This window comes from Lepisosteus platostomus, chromosome 26, assembly GCF_059453375.1.
Source record: "Lepisosteus platostomus isolate fLepPlt1 chromosome 26, fLepPlt1.hap1, whole genome shotgun sequence".
In the NCBI taxonomy this organism is placed as follows: Eukaryota; Metazoa; Chordata; class Actinopteri; order Semionotiformes; family Lepisosteidae; genus Lepisosteus; species Lepisosteus platostomus.
Window position 1 is genome coordinate 7,574,119 of NC_142636.1, and position 19,208 is coordinate 7,593,326.

General features: G+C 50.1%; 1 protein-coding gene and 1 long non-coding RNA gene across 6 annotated transcripts; one reads left to right on the top strand and one right to left on the bottom strand.

Annotated features, from left to right (window-relative positions):
- Nucleotides 1-1,637: 1,637 nt before the first annotated feature.
- On the bottom strand, nt 1,638-2,985 carry LOC148639902 (uncharacterized). Its single transcript, XR_015930623.1, has 2 exons — nt 2,161-2,985; nt 1,638-1,829 (listed from the first exon to the last, which is right to left on the bottom strand). It is a non-coding gene; the product is annotated as an uncharacterized LOC148639902 (long non-coding RNA).
- A 1,812-nt stretch (nt 2,986-4,797) lies between these two features.
- creb3l4 (cAMP responsive element binding protein 3-like 4) lies at nt 4,798-18,979 on the top strand. Of its 5 annotated transcripts, none has more exons than XM_088620941.1 (11): nt 4,808-5,363; nt 6,529-6,641; nt 8,249-8,416; nt 9,430-9,709; nt 10,612-10,748; nt 11,202-11,291; nt 11,423-11,529; nt 12,274-12,342; nt 13,003-13,087; nt 14,093-14,189; nt 17,142-18,979. In XM_088620941.1, the coding sequence occupies exons 3-11, from the start codon at nt 8,252-8,254 to the stop codon at nt 17,471-17,473; spliced, it is 1,362 nt and encodes a 453-aa protein (XP_088477067.1). In that variant the 5' UTR covers nt 4,808-5,363; nt 6,529-6,641; nt 8,249-8,251; the 3' UTR covers nt 17,474-18,979. The 5 variants fall into 5 exon arrangements, with proteins under 5 accessions (XP_088477069.1, XP_088477067.1, XP_088477068.1 ...); XM_088620942.1 differs by having other exon boundaries at nt 4,808-5,128; XM_088620943.1 differs by lacking the exon at nt 6,529-6,641 and having other exon boundaries at nt 4,798-4,881.
- Nucleotides 18,980-19,208: the final 229 nt, after the last annotated feature.

Here is a 19,208-nt window from a genome sequence, read left to right on the forward strand (position 1 = left end):
TCCGCTCCGAAGCACGTCCTCCGCCCCAGAGGTCGGCGCCTTTATGCGCCTCGGCGGCGGTGTCCACTGTCTCCGGCCTCGGCGGGGCTGGTGCTGCGCTCCGTCACAGGTGCAGCGGGTCCAGGGTCGCACTGAGACCGGACACCCGCCGGGATCCCCGTCCCCCCCCGCCTGATTCTACGGCTCTCGCCGGCCGAAAACACGCCGGCGTCTACCTTTAAAGAATCAGCCATCCCATTCAGATGGCGGTGACCGCCGAGGTCTTTTCCGTTTGAATTATGAAATAAAGAGCGAGTTTGAGTGTGGTGCTCATGCCTTGTCCTTGATCGTGTTGCCTCATTATTGCTCTCCCGTGTCTGGGTCGCGGTCTCTGGTGGAGGGGCTCAAGGCAGCAGGTGCTTTTCCTTGAGATGAGCCCTCGCTGACTCCCCCGTGCTTCCACTCACAGCTTCACTGCAACAGGGTGAAGTCCTACATGGGTGTACAGACCTGAGCAAGAGGCTCGGTCCTCCCTGCCTGCAGAACAGCACCAGCTGCCGAACATTCAGTCAAACGTCTGGATGTTGTTTCACTTGGACATTAGAGAGGACTGTGGGTCGATGAGTGGCAAACATCCCCAGTTAAATACATCATAGCTCACTGCAACACAATAAAGTGTTGAAAAGTCCAAGGGGTGGTGGGGGGTGAATACTTTTGCAAGGCACTGTATAGAATCCAAGTTGTTCTGAATTGACTTGCAAAACATTCTCTTTTAGAAGTTAAATGGGAATTATGACCCAGAGAAAAGCAGAGCAAACAGCTCTAACCAGGCAACTCCCTTCCCGGGATAAGAAACTTTCAATGGTCTAAAACAGACAGTATATGTGGCTGAGATTACAAGTTTAAGACGAATCCTGTCGTCCTTGACAGCACACAGCCTCGGTCCCCGGTCTTCAGCCACCCGTCGACCTCGTGGGACAGGTCTGCTGAAGACCGGGGACAGAGGCTGTGTGTTGTCGGGGACGACAGGATTCGCGTTAAACTTGTCATCTCAGCCACACATCTCACTAATACCTTCTGATTTAGATCATTGAAAGTTAATTTTCCCCGGGAAGGGAGTTGCCTGGCGTTGGGGTGAGTTAGGGCTGTCCGGGAGCTCCGTGCGCCCAGGGTACAGCTTTATTTCGGCTCAGGCGCAGACCTGTCCCCCGAGGTCGTCGGGTGGCGGAAGACCGGCGACTTGCCTGGTTAGGTCTTCCAGAAAGAAAAAATGAACGCAAAACAGCCTGCGCCAATTCCCTGTATAGAATAGCACTGTATAGAATCCAAGTTGTTTTGGATTGAGTTGCAAAACATTCTCTTTTAGAACTTAAATGGGAAATATGACCCAGAGAAAAGCAGAGCAGGAGTCCGTAACGCTTTCACAGTGAAACACAGAGCGATGAACACCGTTTTAAACCCAAATGAATCCTTGTGTTCGTGTTGAGTGCTCCTACAGCCACAGCAGGTCTGTCAGTGCCGCAGCAGGAAAAATTGCGGTGCAACAGCCTGACGTGCAGGAGGGCTGTATTCACGGGGTAAAACTCATTGGAAACCGATGGACACAGCAACAAATCAACACAGAGAGGAATCGCACACCTTCAATGAAAACTGTTGGGTTCGATTTCAGCATTTTTATTAAGAATTTAAAAACTTTCGAAGTAGAAAAAACGAGGGGAATGAACACGAAGAATCCTTCTTTTTCACCACCTCAGACCGCATCATAGTACAGGAGAATGATTCCATCGAAAAATGGGCAAAGGGTCCTCGAGAAAGAAAAAAATAACGCAAAAACAGCCTGCGCCCATTCCCTTAATAAAAACACGAAATAATATATCATTTCTCCAGGAAGAAAATCGGAAAACGCGAAAGGCACCTGTTGAACTGAGACACAATGACGCGAGTCGGGTCCTCTGCTCTGCGGGCTTCTGCGAGCGCGGAGGGCGGTCAGGTCTCTCGGGTCCTTGTCTCTTCACCGGCAAGCAGATTCACGTATTAAAAGGAAAAATGTATAATACAGCAAAGAACACAAAAGTCTCAATGAAACAATATACGATTCGTTACATCAAGCGGCTTTAACATTATAGGAATAGATTGGTGCGGTTTTTAAAATTCGGAAACCGAGTGCAAATACAAACATACCGAAAATCTCCTGCTATCAGCCACCCGACCGCCTCGGAGACAATTCTGCGCCGGAGCCGAATTCAAGCTGTACCCGGGGCGCACGGAGCTCAGCTGCGGGCCCTGGTGCAGCTCAAGTGCTCCCAAACAGCCCTAACCAGGCAACTCCCTTCCCGGGATAAGAAACTTTCAATGGTCTAAAACACACTGTATATGTGGCTGAGATTACAAGTTTAACGCGAATCCTGTCGTCCCCGATAACACACAGCCTCGGTCCCCAGTCTTCAGCCACCCGACGACCCTGGGGGACAGGACTGCGCCTGAGCCGAAATAAAGCTGTACCCGGGGCGCACAAAGTTCCCGGGAAATTTACTTTCAATGGTCTAAAACACACGGTATATTTGGCTGAGATTACAAGTTTAACGCGAATCCTGTCGTCCCCGCTATCACACAGCCTCGGTCCCCAGTCTTCAGCCACCCGACGACCCTGGGGGACAGGTCTGCACACAAATGTAGGTCTTCTTCCTGTTGCTGTGAAGCTGTGAGTCATCGAGGCGCGGGCTCATGTTATCCACACTGGTTTACATCCACACTGGCCTGGCTCGACGACAATCACGGGACCGGATGCAACTTCGAGCCAGGCCACAGACTTTCCTGGGAAATGTATCGTTGTGGGCGGATCTTAAAGCGTTTATAACTCGCACTCACAGCGCCTCTGTCAGAGAGTTACCTCCACAGCACAATGGCACAACTTCCACAGGACTTGCGAGACTCCTCTCTGCGGACATCCTGGCGAGATGAGCCAGTTCAGAGAGCCTCGATTCAGCGACGGATCTGTCGCTTCACCGCCGAAGCAACAGGCGTCTTGAGCTGTCTGAGCCGATTTCTAGTTCAGCTCATTCTTCTCTTGGACCGTCTGCACCGACTCCGCGGCCTCATTATCGAGCGGGCACCGTCCCCGCCGCCCTTGTCTGTTCCCACTGGACTCTTCCCCTCGGCAGCAGGGTGCCGCGCCGGTTCGGGGGAAGAGGCCGGCGGCAGCTCTGGAAAGAGCGCGCTGCGCCTCTCCGCACCTGGCCGTCTCAGTGCTGTCGGACACGGCGCTGGCGATCATCCGCTCCGAAGCACGTCCTCCGCCCCAGAGGTCGGCGCGTTTATGCGCCTCGGCGGCGGTGTCCACTGTCTCCGGCCTCGGCGGGGCTGGTGCTGCGCTCCGTCACAGGTGCAGCGGGTCCAGGGTCGCACTGAGACCGGACACCCGCCGGGATCCCCGTCCCCCCCCGCCTGATTCTACGGCTCTCGCCGGCCGAAAACACGCCGGCGTCTACCTTTAAAGAATCAGCCATCCCATTCAGATGGCGGTGACCGCCGAGGTCTTTTCTGTCTGAATTATGAAATAAAGAGCGAGTTTGAGTGTGGTGCTCATGCCTTGTCCTTGATCGTGTTGCCTCATTATTGCTCTCCCGTGTCTGGGTCTCGGTCTCTGGTGGAGGGGCTCAAGGCAGCAGGTGCTTTTCCTTGAGATGAGCCCTCGCTGACTCCCCCGTGCTTCCACTCACAGCTTCACTGCAACAGGGTGAAGTCCTCCATGGGTGTACAGACCTGAGCAAGAGGCTCGGTCCTCCCTGCCTGCAGAACAGCACCAGCTGCCGAACATTCAGTCAAATGTCTGGATGTTGTTTCACTTGGACATTAGAGAGGACTGTGGGTCGATGAGTGGCAAACATTCCCAGTTAAATACATCATAGCTCACTGCAACACAATAAAGTGTTGAAAAGTCCAAGGGGTGGTGGGGGGTGAATACTTTTGCAAGGCACTGTATAGAATCCAAGTTGTTCTGGATCTACTTGCAAAACATTCTCTTTTAGAAGTTAAATGGGAATTATGACCCAGAGAAAAGCAGAGCAGGAGTCCGTAACGCTTTCACTGTGAAAAACAGAGCGATGAACACCGTTTCAAACCCAAATGATTCTTTGTGTTCGTGTTGACATATGTTGTAACAATACTGAGCACCGCCTGACCGAGCCGTATTTAAAAAGTTTGGGGAGGAGAGCCGTGGTGAAGCAGGGACTGTCGGCGAGCAGGGATTGGCTATTGCCGTATGGAAAAGTAACTTGGATAACCCAAATGCTCTCTCCTGTAAAGAAAGCTAAGAGTATCCAGAGTGTGTGAGAAGCCCCTGACACCTACACTGTGAATTTACACTACACCCATCTCCGAGACGCCTCTGTGTCCCCAGGTGTACCACTAAAAGACTCAGGAATTTGTTTTTCAGACTAAGAAAATCTTTCATCCTCTCTGCAATCTCACTCTCAATGTGACATAACCCTCTTATCTCTCGAAACATTCATGTACTGTGTTCTTTCCTGGTGATGTCTGTCCGTTTTTTGTTGTCTGGTTGTGTTGGACTTTGCCGTAAAACAAACCCTCCAGGAGGTAAAAAAACAAACTCGAACCGATTTGCACGCATTTCATAAACACTTCCGGTTCGCTTAACTGTACCCTGACCTGCACTCTCTAACACACTGGAAGCCAATCGCAGCCAAGCGAATCCACCCTTCCACCCAATCGAACACATCATGTCGTCCTTGTCCTAGATCATGTGATTAACTTCGACCAATCGGAAGTAGGGTGGGCGTCAACCCATCCTTTTGTCCCCGCCTCACGTCGTTTGATTGACAGAAGAGGTGCCAAGCTGGAAAAAAGGAGTTCAGCTGGTAATGAAGCGAATGTGCGAGTGAGGTATACTCTTGTCTGCTGCAAAACAAGTTTTAAAAATGCATCCTACGTGCATTGCGGCTGCGGCAGGCGGTATTTAGATCAGAGTCCAGGGTGTGAATTACCTGCCGTTTAAAGAAGGCACAGGATCAAGCAGAAAGCAGGGAGAACCGAGGATTTGGTTATTACTGCTCGGATAACAATGTAGTTCTTGTTTATCCGGCTGGGCAGCTACTGTAAATCTCCGCCCACAGTTAGACAAAACCCTAAGGTAGGTGAGGCTCTCGTGTCGAAATCCGTGGTCGCGCCGTGCATTGCTGAGCAAGGCAGTTTAACTAGCTCTTCACAAAGTGCGCAGGTTGCTTTTTTCGAAGTGCTTGTGATAGCGGCACCCTTGTTATCCTGTCGAGTATGCTAAGTTGTGGACGCTGTGCTGAGCGACAGACATACCTGAGGGACACCACTCTCAAGTTTTGAAGATCATGGACATCAGTGGATATTTAACGGTATTGCTCACCTTGAACAAATTGTCCTTATTCTTCGCAGTAGCTAGACCTGAGTAAACCACTACATGAGACAGAGTTAGAAAGGTAGAGACAGTACTCACACCTGATCTGTATTTTAACTTTAAGAGCTAGTCTTTCTCGCCTCTCAGCTAGTTAAGGGCTGCCTACTTGTAATGTGTGGTTGTTAAAGGATGTGTTTTGCCTGTTCCTGTTTGTGAAACGTTGCTCTCTGTTGTTTTACCGGCTGGTGTCAGAGGGGGGATAGTTAATAGGATTGAGGGGTGCTTTTCTCGCTCAGGGGCACCGAACAGGAGGTGTGTCTTCACACAGAGAGTTGCGGGTGCATGGAGCAAGAAATGTTTTTGATTGCATCCTGGGCACAAAAAACCAACCAGCAATAAAACAAATGAGACTGACCTGTCATTTCTAGAAGGAAAAGACACAGAGGGGGAACAGTGATGTTGTCTGTCCAGTAGTGCACGCAATATACTTCCCTTTACAAAGCTTGGAACAGGATCTCATTCGACTTAACTAGGACAGGAACAAGGATCACTATGGGAAAGGCAGGCAGAGATGTTTTTGCATTTGGGCACAGAACTTCTTCCTTTAAGGGTTTGATCCACATTTGTGTCTTTAAGTTAATTATAAGGCCTAAGAAAGTCCCGGCTGGAGCCCATCTATCAATTTTGTTGTGGTGTCAGTCAAGGTACAAGGATCCCACTGGCTGGGATGTCATTTTCCACTTTAGGCTGTTACTCTAGAAAAGCTTGTACCCGTTTCTTACAGCTGGGAGGACTGGAATAGACAGGGCAAAGGTCTGAGCTGAGAATTTGTTCTTATAGTTGGGGACAAAGTCCGTAGTTCTTGCAGGGGAGCTGAATGGAGGCATTACAAGGGCCGGGCAGCAGAGAAGAGCATCCAGCTGCTGGTGCTGGGCTTTTCTTTAAAAGAAAAAACAGTCATGTTTTCTGGATGTGCTTGACCACGTCTTGATTTTGATGTGTCTGCCATGTGCTGTGCGTTTTAACAGATGGGGGGGGCGATTGCAGATCGCATTTGGTTGATAACTCATGAAGCACTGCAGCAGGGCCTCGTGGTTTAAAGAAGAGAAGGACAGGTGACAAACTGCTAACCCAACACGAAAAGCAAGTTTTCTCTTCGTTAGCTTAACCTCCCGGAGTCGTGCAGGTGAGGGAGAATGTCCGACCCAGGCTTGTGAATTCAGGCTCCCTGAGACCTCCATCTCCTTCTGAGGAATCCGAAGAACAAACGTCAGAGGTGCCTTTGAAAAGTTATAGCTTGTGTGTCTTGTGTCCGTTTATTTTTAATCGTTAAAGTCGGGCTGTTAGCAGGTGAAATGCTCAGAATGACCCACGGAGAGCCTGGTTTTGGAACAAAAGCTAACAAATGGTGAATTAAAATGTAAAAATGTGCACCTTCAGAGTTCACAAGGGCAAGTGAACATACAACTAGGAGCAGGCGGAAGGTTGTTACACAAAGAGTTGTGGGGGTATGGCACAAGCAGCCCGGTCATGTGGTTGAAGGCCACCCTGGCCTCTAATAAAAAATGTCTATTTGAGATCCTCTGACTAATTAGCTTCTAGCTTTCACACAAACAAGGAGAGCTAAATGGTCTCTTGACATTGTGCTTGGTTTTCTTCTGATCTTTAGCGTGGGTTATATATGAAGTCTGCATGTACACAGAAGTAAACCAGGCTGAAGTCAATGATTCATTGCAGCAAGATGAGTCACCTAAGAAGGACTAAAGGGTGGAATTTGAATTCCTTGACTCCAGGATAGTTTTTTTCCCACCAGGATGCAGACATCCTTGTCACGTGTGTGGTGGGGGGCGGGGTGATGGTGGCTCCAGTAGTGTGCAAACAGAGCCCGAGCAGCAGCTCTTCCTGAGGCTCCGCACAGCCGCCCTGGGCAAACACGGCACCCGAGCCTCCTCGCCGGGCAGCGTGCCTCTTCTGTCCTGCGCAGAGAGGCGCAGGTGCCTCTTTCTCACATCGTGGGGGAGCCAGAGCCTATCCCAGCAAGCAACAGGCACAAGGCAGGGTACACCCTGGACGGGACGCCAGTCCATCACAGGGCAGACACACACAGACACACGCGCACCAGGGCCAGTTTTCCAAGAAGACAGTTCACCTACCAGCATGTCTTTGGACAGTGGGGAGAAATCAGAGCTCTTGGAGGAAACTCACACAAACACAGGGAGAAAATGAAGAGGTGTTAGTGGGGTCAGCAGGGGGCGCTCACCCTGCGGTGTGTGTGGGTCCTAATGTCCCAGTACAGTGATGGGGACAGTGTACTGTAAAAAAGCCCCGTCCTTAGGATGAGACGTAACACAGAGATACTGACTCTGTATAAATACTATATAAAAATTCCAGGGTGTTTCTCGAAAAGAGTAGGGGTGTTACCCCAGTGTCCTGGCCAAATTCCCCCCTGGCCTTTACCAGTCATGGCCTCCTAATAACCCCCCTCTCTGAACCAGCTTCATCACTCTGCTCTCCTCCCCACTGAGAGCTGGTGTGTGGGGAGCGGACTGGAGCATCATCCAGGTGGGGCTGCACACTGGTGGTGGTGGAGGGGATCCCCATGACCTGTAAAGCACTTTGAGTGGAGCGTCCAGAAAAGTGCTATAGAAGTGTCAGGATTCTCCACACAGAGAGCATCCCAGTGCCCCAGCGCTGTGAGACAGCAGTGTTGACCACTGCGCCACCATGCTGCCCTCTGGCACCAGGTTAGAAATGTCGGATGAAGAAGCCGGCGCCTGCTCTCAGCTCTCCCGTCTGCGTGTGCCTGTGGGCAGGGCTTCAGGGCCGCAGGTGCGTTTCCCTCGTTAATGCAAATCTCCGGCTCTCTTGTGTTCTGCCATTCAGGAGATGGATGCGGAGAGCGGGCGGGTGTTTTTCGGCCAGCAGGGGGAGGAGGAGGAGGAGGTGATGGCCGAGAGCAGTCTGGGGGCGGAGGGGCCCTTCTCCTACCCCGATGCCCTCTGTGGGGGCGCGGAGAAAACGCTGGAAGAGTGGGCGCTTGATCCCCACTGTGTAAGTGCTCTGAAAGATCTGGCACGCTTTCGCCATTTTAGATCTGTGATGTGCGCAGAACGTACTGAGACACCCCTTTGTTTTGACACAGCAGTGTGACTGTTAAAGGGACAGGAGGCGTCTCTGCTTTCAGTGATAATCAGTTAATGAGGTGTTTTTTTTCCCATGTTAAACCGCTTAATTCCTAAAGATTCTGCTGTCTTAGTCCTAGAGCTGCATCAGGTTGGTTTGCTTATTCAGACTTAAAGATGTTTTAGTCTCTCTTGTTTGCTTATGTACAGCCAGTGTTGGGAAATTTACTTCCGAAAAGTAATCCATTACAGTTACAAGTTACTTGTGCAAGGAACTCCTCCTTTAAATTTCTTGGGGGAAAACTGCTATTGGGTGGAAATATTATATCATGTAGTTGCATACTATATAGATCACTGTACCTGATGACCTTTGAGTTTTTCTTTCACCCATAATCTTGTTAAATTGGAAAAGTATTTCCTTTATGCACGTGCTTGCGGTGGTAAAGGCTTAAATTCTAAAAGTAACTTTCCACAGCACTGCTTACAACAGCCAGCAGGCGTAGGTAATAGGAGTCACGCCGGTCTGTAATGGCGAGCTGTCCATCTCTCCCTCTTGGAGAGAGGGTCAACCTCTATAGTCTAGAGGTCTGCAGCTCCAGCTTCGTCATGAGCAGACTGTCCGGGGTTTGCTTCCAGGTGCATCAGTGAGAGATGCTGCCTCTCCAACCGGCATTAACCTTTGATCAGGGCTCTGTACTCGTAACTGGGAGGTTGTGGGTTCAAATCCCAGGCGAGTTGCTGATTTTGTACCCTTGACGTACGTCATACTCAAGACTGCTTCAGTAAAATGCTGAGTTGTGTGCAAGTCGCTGTGGATAAAAGCAGTAGCTCAATTAAATTTAAAAAAATGTAACTCTCGGGGCCTGAAAATCGAATGGGATTGCGTGAGTCTCTCCACGTGGTACCGGAGCTGAGGTCACGGCTTAAAATCTCGGCCTGCAGGGGCTGAACGACAGCGAGTCGGAGGACATCCTTCACGCCATGATCAACCCCAATGAGGTGTACCCCTCCTCCGGGGCGCCCCTCGAGTCTCCCTCCGAGAGCGACAGCGGCATCTCCGAGGACCCCCGCTCGGACAGCCCCCCCGGCGGCGAGCCGGCCCCCGGGGGACCCCCCTGCGCCCCGCCCGCCGTGTACCAGGTGGTGTACGACATCAGCGGCCTGGACGGCGTCAGGACGGAGCCCGCGCAGCGCAGCGTGGACGTCATCTCCATCGAGCTAGGTGAGCGCGCTTGGGTACCCAACCATCCGTCCGCCCGTCTCCACCCACTTTCTCCACTACGGAGTCACGGGAGGGGTGGATCTCTGCCAGCAGCGGGCGCAAAGCGGGGTACCCCCTAGACAGTCCATGGCAGGGCGGACAGACACAAACGCACTCGCACCAGGGCCAGAAGTCAATTAATCCACCAGCATGTCTGTGAATTGTGGGAGGAGACCAGAGCACCTGGAGGAAACCCACACAAACCTGGGGAGAACATGCAAACTCCACACAGACAGCACCGTCCACAAATGTCCACATGTCCTCTCATCCGTCCACAAATGAGAGGCAGCCATTTGGCAGTTCGGCACTAATTGATCCATGAAACTCGTCCAGCAGTCGCTTCACACTCCCACCAGCCTTTGTGTAAAGAAGCGCCACCGTGAACTTAGGGCCCCAGTGCTGTGAGGCAGCAATGCTGACCACTGTGCTGTCCTTCCATGTGTGTCCTAGAAACAAAAACATTGTTTTTTAAAACTGTCACAGGCTCTGTGTACAAAGAAGGATGTCATTTTTGTTCTGTCGGCTCATGGCAGTGTCTCCTTTGACAAAGGATGCAGCAGACTTTTTTCCAACTCCCTGTAATTTGCAACAGAGACCAAGTATTTGTGGAAGTGCATTTAAAAGTTCACAGGCGGCGCTTCTTTACACAAAGGGTGGTGGGAGTGTGTGGCGACTGCTGGATGAGCTTCATGGATCCATTAGCACCGACCTGCCAAATGGCTGCCCCTCATTTGTGACTTTTCTTATCCTCTAATAAAATAATAATTGATAATTCTAATAAGTGCCTCCTACGCAAGTTGTATCAGTCCTAATTACATCTTGTCCTGGTGGAAATTCACTCCCTTCACCTCACTTTCCTGCAGATGCCTGGAATTCCCAGATGCTGATCCCCGAATCCTGCATCGTCAACGAGCTGCCTATGATTCCAGCGGGCAAACCCGGCACCTCCCTCCCCTCGCCCGCTGGCCCCGGAGATTCCCACATTGCGGATAATTTCCCGGTGAGTGCAGGGAGGGGGAGAGGGGGGGTGTGGACAGGTGCAGGGGTCACCTTTGTGTTCATGTGAAGTGTGGTCACTCGGCTCGCCTGGAAGGCACTGCTCCGCTCGGTTCAGCGGGCTCTGACGGGTCAGAGGAGCCCGTCCGCACTGCCCGGGTCTGCCTGGGGGTGGGAGGAGGGCTCAGGAACTGTTTGGCATGATCCAATGCATAAAGATACAATTGGCGATTCCAAATTAGTTGGGCATATAAGAAGAAAAATACAAATTAATGAGCAAAACTTCAAATTTAAGGGAAGCAATGCTACAGTGGAAAAATATACAGTGTATCAGCAAGACCAAGTTTGGAGGATTGTGTCTGTACGTTTTGCAGGCTGCAGTTGCAGGCTTTGTCACTCATCTGCTATTGCAGCTGGGAACACCGCTAATAATGGGAATATCCTCCCCTCCACACAGCTGTATCCGGAACTGTGCCTGACGGAAGAGGAGCAGAAGCTCCTGACCCAGGAAGGAATCTCTCTGCCCAACAACCTGCCCCTCACCAAGGTAACCTGGGCTCTCCATGGCGACCTCGCCTTGGCGAATTGCTGCTCTGTCCCTGGGTCTCTGCTGGGTGGGGTGGCTCTTTGCCACCATTTTGTGGCGCTAACCCGCGTGGCTCCTCTCTCCCGCCGCAGGCAGAGGAGCGGATCCTGAAGAAAGTTCGCCGAAAGATCCGCAATAAGCAGTCAGCGCAGGACAGTCGCCGGCGGAAGAAGGAATATATCGACGGGCTGGAGAGCAGGTGAGCCGGCCGCTGTTGGAGCACTTCCGGGTCAGGGGGTGGGGTTTTAATGGTCAAAGGTCAGGGGGGTGGGGTTTAAATGGTGAAAGGTCAGCCAGGCGGTAACAGTTTGGTCTGGTCTTGGATGTTCAGCAAGCGTCAGTACCAGGCCAGGGAGACACCCAGCACAGGTGATTCGATATTTGGAAAGCAGATTGCTGATATCAAACTATAATCTGTACACCAACTTCTCGCAGTTTTCGCCAACTTCATCTGTGACGTACCTCTTGATGCCACAGTTGGTTTCCACAATCCTGCGGGATTTCTAAATATCCCTGGCAGCTGTCAGATCTTGGAAGTGAAGCGCAGCTGGGCCTGGTTCGGACATGGGCAGTAGAGATCTTGGGAGCAATCAGGTTGCACGTTAGTAGGCCGCAAGCCTGGCAAGACCAGAAGGCAGCCCCGTTGTCCCCAGGAGCAGGAATCTTTGGAATGGGAAGGAGGTGGGAAGCTCTGGACACTATCATTCCATTGCAACTAAACCACTTAAAAGATTCAAGTTCAGAGACTTGGAATGCCAAAGCTAAAATCACTGTTAAACCTAGCTCTTGGTTGTTTATGGTCATTGATAGTCCCGTGTTGCTACTCAGTATGGTCCAGGGCAGGTTGTTTCTAGGTAGACTTCGCTGTTGGAATTTGCAGTGTTGTCCTGGCTTGTGTGTATGTGGGCGTCTTTAACCGTCGTTGTATGTGCTGGGTCCTTAGGGTGGCAGCCTGCTCCGCGCAGAACCAGGAGCTGCAGAGGACGGTGGAACAGCTGGAGAAGCACAACATGTAGGTGACACATCTGGGAGGGAGCTCACCGCAGTGCAGAGCTGGCGGTAACACAGGTGGTCCCGACTCCGAGGAACCGGGCAGGCAGAGCTTATTTGTTCAGGCTCTGCAGGGCTTTGAAACGGGAAATGCTGAGCAGCAGGAGAGGAGCTGTGGTTAGGAGAGATGGATCAGGGTGGTCATTATGCCAAAAGAGAGATTTTAATGTGGATGAAGTGTGCATGGCGAGGGTGTTGTGGATCACTGGCGCTTCCAGGAATGAGTTCATTCCTAGAGCAGCGATGCTCACCACTGTGCTGTTCTTCATCTGTGTCCAGGAAACAAAAAAAAGTATATATTTTTTAAATGTCACGGGCTGTGCGTATGTGAGCGATGTCATTCTTTTCCGGTCGGTAAGGTTTTTAATGCGAGTGAGGCCGAGAGTGAGTGAAGGGAGTGGGAGAGAGTGGGAGGCCTGTGCGTCATTTCTTTTTTTTTAATGGGGTCTGGTGTCACAGGTGCAGTAGGGGTGTGTCTGCTCCAGGGTGTCATTTTTTCGGGCCGTTTCGAGTCCGGGACACCCCGCCGTGGAGGCGCCTGCTGGAGAAATCCGCGGGCGACGCCTTGCGAGGTCGCGCCCGTGTGCCGCGGGCTCTTGACACGCCTGTCCTGTGTTGGCAGGTCACTGTTAGCCCAGTTAAGGAGGCTGCAGTCTCTGATCAAACAGACGGCCACCAAGGCAGCTCAGACCAGCACCTGCATCATGGTGAGACCTCCCCGCTTGTTCCCCTGTCTGTCTAGCCTGTCTACTCACGATCGCCGCTCCTTGAGAACTGATAGTGCAGATTCTTACAGAATTAAAAACTCTGTCTGTGTAGCTGCCTCATTCAGGGGCCTTAATTGTGTCTGACTTGTCTGTTTGTGTGAGTCTCTTCATTTCTGCTTAGTGCAGTAAATAAAGCTATTTAGTCTTCTTTTATTTTTATAGTATTTATATCAACCCTTTAGTTTCGTTAGTGGGGGTTGCAGTAAGTCCTTTGAGTTGAAGCCTTATTCGTAATGTGTTCGTCTTTGCCTTTTTGTAACCTGTTTTTCTTCGGAAAGACTTTGCAGATGTACAGCAGAGTCCCGATTATCCAACCTAAACGGGACCCCTAATATGTCAGATAATCAAGAAAACGTCGGATAATGCGGAGACTGAGTAGACAAATCATAGATTAATGGAAGTATAAGTAGGAAATCTGGTGTATTAATCGAATAGAGTATATAACTAGTAGTAGTTATTATTTTACAAAATTGGGATCTGTTTCCCAGATGTGCTCCGTCTCAGTAATATGACATCGGGACCGGCTGCCTCCTCTCGTTGTGAGTTAGTGCCGCTTCTTGAGCCTGGACCCCTCCGCTGTGAGGGAATCTTTCCGATCTGTCGAGTCCCAGCGCAGACTCGTTAAGGGAAGACACAATAGGAAAAATAAAAAGACCGCCATCACTGTAGGTACAGTACAGGAATAAATCTCGAGCGCAAACGGGCAAGCGAAGCTACGTCAATGGCGGTACGTGACGCACTGAGGGACAAAGCAGGATGGGATTGGGCAAAATATTATGCATGCGCACGCATACCGTATAGAGCATGTTAATCGGCTATGTTGGATAATCGAGGCTGTACTGTGTTTCAAAATTGGACGACTGCACTATCTGTCCCTGCTTTTGAGATTCACAGCCAAATCGTAACGGCCAAGAACCCCCCGCTGATCCCCGGCTTCGTTTACAGATCATCATCTTCTCCCTGGCTCTGATCCTCTTCCCCAGCTACAGCCCCTTCCGCTGGGGCCCCGCGGCCGCGGAGGAGCCCTACGCTCCCAGAGGGGGTGAGTCACCGCCCGCCGGCTGCCCGCTCTTTCCCACGATACCCCAGCCTTCAGCCCTGCCACAGAGAAGGGGGGGGGGAGGTTGGATTTGTAATGGATCCCATTATAATCTCTCCCCCTCTCCCAAAGCTGCATATGGTAACTGTGACATTTGCCTACGCCTGTAGGAAGTGCTCGGGTTTATACTTCCTGGTACTCTGGGCCTGTGGGCAATCTGTCAGTTAGTCTTGAAATGTGGAAGATGCTTTGCAAAGAATGATGGGATTGACTTGCCTTGACACACCCGAAGGGGGCTCCACAGCTGAAACATTGTGTGTCTTTTCTTCTCTTTTCAGCCTGGAATAAACCTGAAATGATAAACGTTAGTAGCTGCACACAGCTCAGGTGTGAGCAAACTGAAATGATAATCGTATTTAGGGGAGTTAGTGTGGGTTTCCTCCCATAGTCCAAAAACATGCTGGCCGGTTAGTTGGCTTCTCTAAGGTTAGCCCTGGTGTGAGTGTTTGTCTGTGTCGGTCTGCCTGTCAGTGGACTGGTGTCCTGACCAGGGTGTACCCTGCCTTGCACCCGTTGCTTGCTGGGATAGGCTCCAGCTCCCTCCTAACCCAGAATTGGACGAATGGGTCAGCAAATGGATGAATAGATGGGTGAACACTGTCATTTTGAGCTATTGGTTTGCTCGTTGTGAAAGCCGTGGAGGTCATTTCTGCAGTGCAATAATCATTCAGTTTTAATACATCGTAAGTACTTCCAAGTGATATACCATATTTACCCCCAATATACGCTGTCCCAGAAGCCACAACCAGAAATGTGGTCTGTGGGAATTGAAAAAAACTTCACAAAGCACAAATTAGCTTTCTGAATTGTGGAAATGAAAAACAGTGTTTTGGTTTTAAATAAATTTTAAAAACTAAAGGAAAATGGAGAGGACTTTAAAACACAAAATGTAAATAATACCAAGATGAAGACCATGCTCTCTTCTCTAAAACCCTTCTTCCTTCCCTTTCCAAATGAGAGCTTTTCCTCCCTTTGTACCTCGCTCGTCCACCCCGGACTGCCTTGTGGCCGTGCAGTCCGGCACACAGGATCACCTTCCTCATCGCAAAAGTGTACTATGACCTCTTGATCATTTGGGCGAACTAAAACTGTTTTCATCACTCGATCGCAACAGCATGTCAGAGCCAAGCAAAATGGCGGGCTGTTACAGTCAGCGCAGACAGGTCAGCACTGTTCAGCGCCCCAGTGGGACACATGCCAACCCCCCGATCGACATCTGGATCTTCTTTCTAACTTGCGTTTTGAAATACGTCGCAGGCCAGTTGTGCCACCCTGAAATCTGGGGGGAAAATGTGTAGCTTATATCTTGGTAAATACCGGAGGTAGCACTTGTAGGCTTCTTCTGCTGTAGACAATAGCGCAAGACTTCAGGTCAGTACAGTAATACTTCAGTAGTATAATTGAAATATCAAATATCACATAATCAAAGTCCTTAGCTGATCAAATTCTCTTGATCCCTTTTGCCTTCAGTGCTCCAGCATGATGGGGGTTCCTTTTGAACTTCTACATTTTTATTATCTTGAAGCCTCCAGCTTTCCAATTGAGGAAGAAACTTGAAAAGACTCAAGTTGAGGTGCTTATTAGTTCCGTCAAGGGCCTTGGCGCAGTAAGTGAGGCCTCGGCTGGAATGAAAGCCAACCATTGTGGGCATCCTAAGGCCTGTAACTGGAGATCCCTGCTATTGGCAAAGAGCCACTCTATATGTGTGTCTTCTGCCAACTGTAACTGTACAACACTTAAGCCAGGAACAGGTTATTCTGACAATTTCCCAGGTTCCGAGAAAGCTCCTAGTATTCACTATTCAATGTCTTGATGCAGTGGCATATACAGTTATTTAGGTAATCGAATCGGCTTATGTTTCGTCTTTGTATGAAGGAAACAATAGCTGGAATCTAACAGGAAGACTCGAGAGCGCAGAAGTGTAGGACGGCAGGAGTAGTCTTTATTTCCCGTTCCTGTGCAAGCCTTACAGCAGGTAGAGCCGTTGAAGGTAAATGCTGAGAGGGGACAGCAGCAGCCTGGAGCCATCCTGCTCCATAATGAGCTCTCCGCTCCAGGCTGGGCCAGGCCAGTTGGACAAGCTGCAGGAGGGGCGGTGCTGCCTGGTGCTGCTGGAGTCGGGTTTGAACACAAGGCCTCAGCCAATCAGTGGAGCCCATTTGCTGGCGACCGAGTGAGCTCATGCTGAATCTGGAGGGAGGGCGCCTGCTCTCACTCGGTTTAATGCCACCAGACCTGGGGTGGTGAGCTTGGGGGCGCACAGAGCTTGTACCACCCCCCCATCCGTCCCCATCCGGGCCTCACGTGACCCAGACTGATCACCCGTTAAGATAGAGTGAAAATGGGAAGCTGGTGCTGGAGGCATCTTTTCCCTTCATGAATTTGACCTTCCCACCCCAAAACCATCCCATCAGAGAGTCTGTGTGTTTATCTGCTTCTTGAATCCCACGCTCTTGAAGTTGCATTGTCAAAGACTTTGCATTGGTTCACAGACCATGTGACTGGAAAGTGAAAGGACAAAGTCCAGTCAACATTCAGGTATGCAAGAGGGATTTACAGCCCATTGCAGTGGAAAAACAACTTTGTACAACTCAGATAAGTTTACACGGGGTGTGTTTATCCAAAGTCTCCGATAAGAGTTGTGTACTCCAGGTGTCTGTACAACAGGATGTTAAATTCTAGGTTTAATTAGACCAGCTTAACAGCTTGTCCAGGTTTTTCAGGTGTTGTTTAAAAGGACTGGAAAAATTGCAGACACAAGCCCTCCAGGACTACAGTTATGGTCTAAGTGATATGCGATCTGCCTCATAGTTATATACATGATAACATAATCCTGATGCAGATAGTCTAAGAACTATCCCATGCCCCACGCTAACCCAGTGCCTGTCATTGCAGTTATTTCCAGAAACATCCTCACCGATTCAGCTGCCTCCCACGAACTGGACGTTGGCCATGATATCGAAGCTGGACATGACCTCCCGCCCTCTTCGGCGGTCGGCGGCCAATCAGACGACCCCGGCCCGCCCCCGGTACTCTTTCAGCAGCCAATCGCAGGCCCGGAGGCTGCCACCCCAGAGGGAGCTGTTCAGGAGCAGAGCCAACCCAGGAATGGGTCGTTAAAGGAAGAGGGAAGGACTAACGAGCTGGCGATGAGTCTGGCAGCAGGGAAGGGACAGGGGCCAGCGAGCGCGGACTCTGCGAAGCCCGCCCACGCCGATGAAATGTAGATGTCCCTGTTTTTTTTTTCCCCAAAAAGTAGGAGGACGCAAGAATTGCTTTTTTTCCCCCCCAAGTACTTTGTAGAAGAGGAGCGACCAAGTCCATTCTTCAGTGTTACAAGGCGCTTTCCGACTTTCATTCCATCTGGGATTCTGTTACCAAATACTGACTTTTGATGGTGATTTTTAACTGTTTTGTTTTTTTTGCTCACCCTGGAGCATTTGAATTGCACTTCTGTAGTGCACTGCTCATCGCAATCCACTCTCAGCAGAACCCAGCGATCAAACACTGGGGCTGGAGAAAACCAAGTGTGCAGCAGTATATCAAACCCCACTTCAGCCTGACTATAGAGTCATCCTCATTTAGGCCTGGAGGGAGGTGTCCGTCTTTAAACAAACCACCATTTAGAGCTTGGCATGCGATAGGGCAGTTGCTCTGGAGTGGCTCTTGTTGTGAAGGAGGAGGGCGTGAGTTTGGGTTAATTTCTCCTCCCAAGAAATGCCTCTTCCTTTAGGAGGGTGATTGCCCATTGCACAACATACTCCATTGGCCTATTAATGGCACACCCTGATCTCTGATTTACCTTCCAAAATCTGAGCAGACTGGGGATTGACTTATGATAACCCATCTAGTATCATGAAAGACTGTGGATCTGATGAAGTCAACTGGGCCATCATTGTGCTAGAACTATTTTAACTTTCTTATTTTTCTTTTCAAGGAAGAACGGTCTTGAGTAGGCTGCAGGTGAGCATGAGCTGTAGGCAGACCATGAGAGCTCACAGCCTGAGACAAGGAGGTGGTGTGGGGCTGGTTGCGTGTTAAGCGGATGTGGGATTGAAGTGCTGTGGTGTGTTAAGACAAGGCATCAGTTTGGATTCTCGGGCATTATGGGATTTGTAGGTTAGCGCAGTTTGCCAACAGAGAACAGGACAAGAAGAACACGTGGACTTGTATGGCACAAGGATAAGGAGAAAGTTTTGCATCACCAGGAGAAGAGGGTTTACAGTCACCTGCCAGCTCTCCCTGCTGCTGGAATTGATCTTTCTTCATCAGTTAAGTGATGTTTAGCGTTCAGTGGCGCCAGGAAACAACGGTACTGGATCAGGTGTGTGTAGGTCCAGTAAACCTGCAGTTGGAATAAGTGTCTATAGCACATACTGATCCGAACCACTGTAAGCAGCTCGTTGAGACGCCTTGTACAGAAATGTTTACATCTGTCCCATGAGCAAATGTAAACTTGTAATGGTAGATTTTCTTCAGTCTTGCACGGGCCTCATCCCAGCGAGGCCTTTACACATTGAGACACACTGTGTAGACAGTCTTGGTGGAGTCTGCATTCATAAGTGAGTGTGTGTGTGTGCACATGTACACCTGTACTTCATACCTGCTCTGTAACTTCTATTGGACCATATGGGTAACCACCCAGTTCCTCAGCCTTCAGAATGACTGGGATCCTACTGCTGAAATATTTTATTTTCTGTATTTATTTTGTATAAAGGGGAGAATATGAAGAAGATTCTTGTTTTTTTTATATATGTATTGAGAAATGGGGATGTATGGTGTTCGTTACTTCACGTTCGGAGGAATACCTGCATTGGCTTCTTTGTTAATTAATTTACACTTTCTAAGTAAATTCTTTAACTCAGTTTCCTAAAATAGCCTTTTCTTTGCTAGATGATGACAAGTACACAGGGATTATGGGTGTGGGGGTTAGGGCACATGTTGACGCATTCGTGCAATATA

Bases quoted from the DNA above. Each gene is read 5' to 3' on its own strand.
- creb3l4 (XM_088620939.1), top strand. From the start codon at position 5,340: ATGGACATCAGTGGATATTTAACG. The intron at 5,364-8,248 runs GTATTGCTCACC...TCTGCCATTCAG, and splicing joins ACATCAGTGGATATTTAACG to GAGATGGATGCGGAGAGCGG. The intron at 12,343-13,002 runs GTAGGTGACACA...CTGTGTTGGCAG, and splicing joins CAGCTGGAGAAGCACAACAT to GTCACTGTTAGCCCAGTTAA.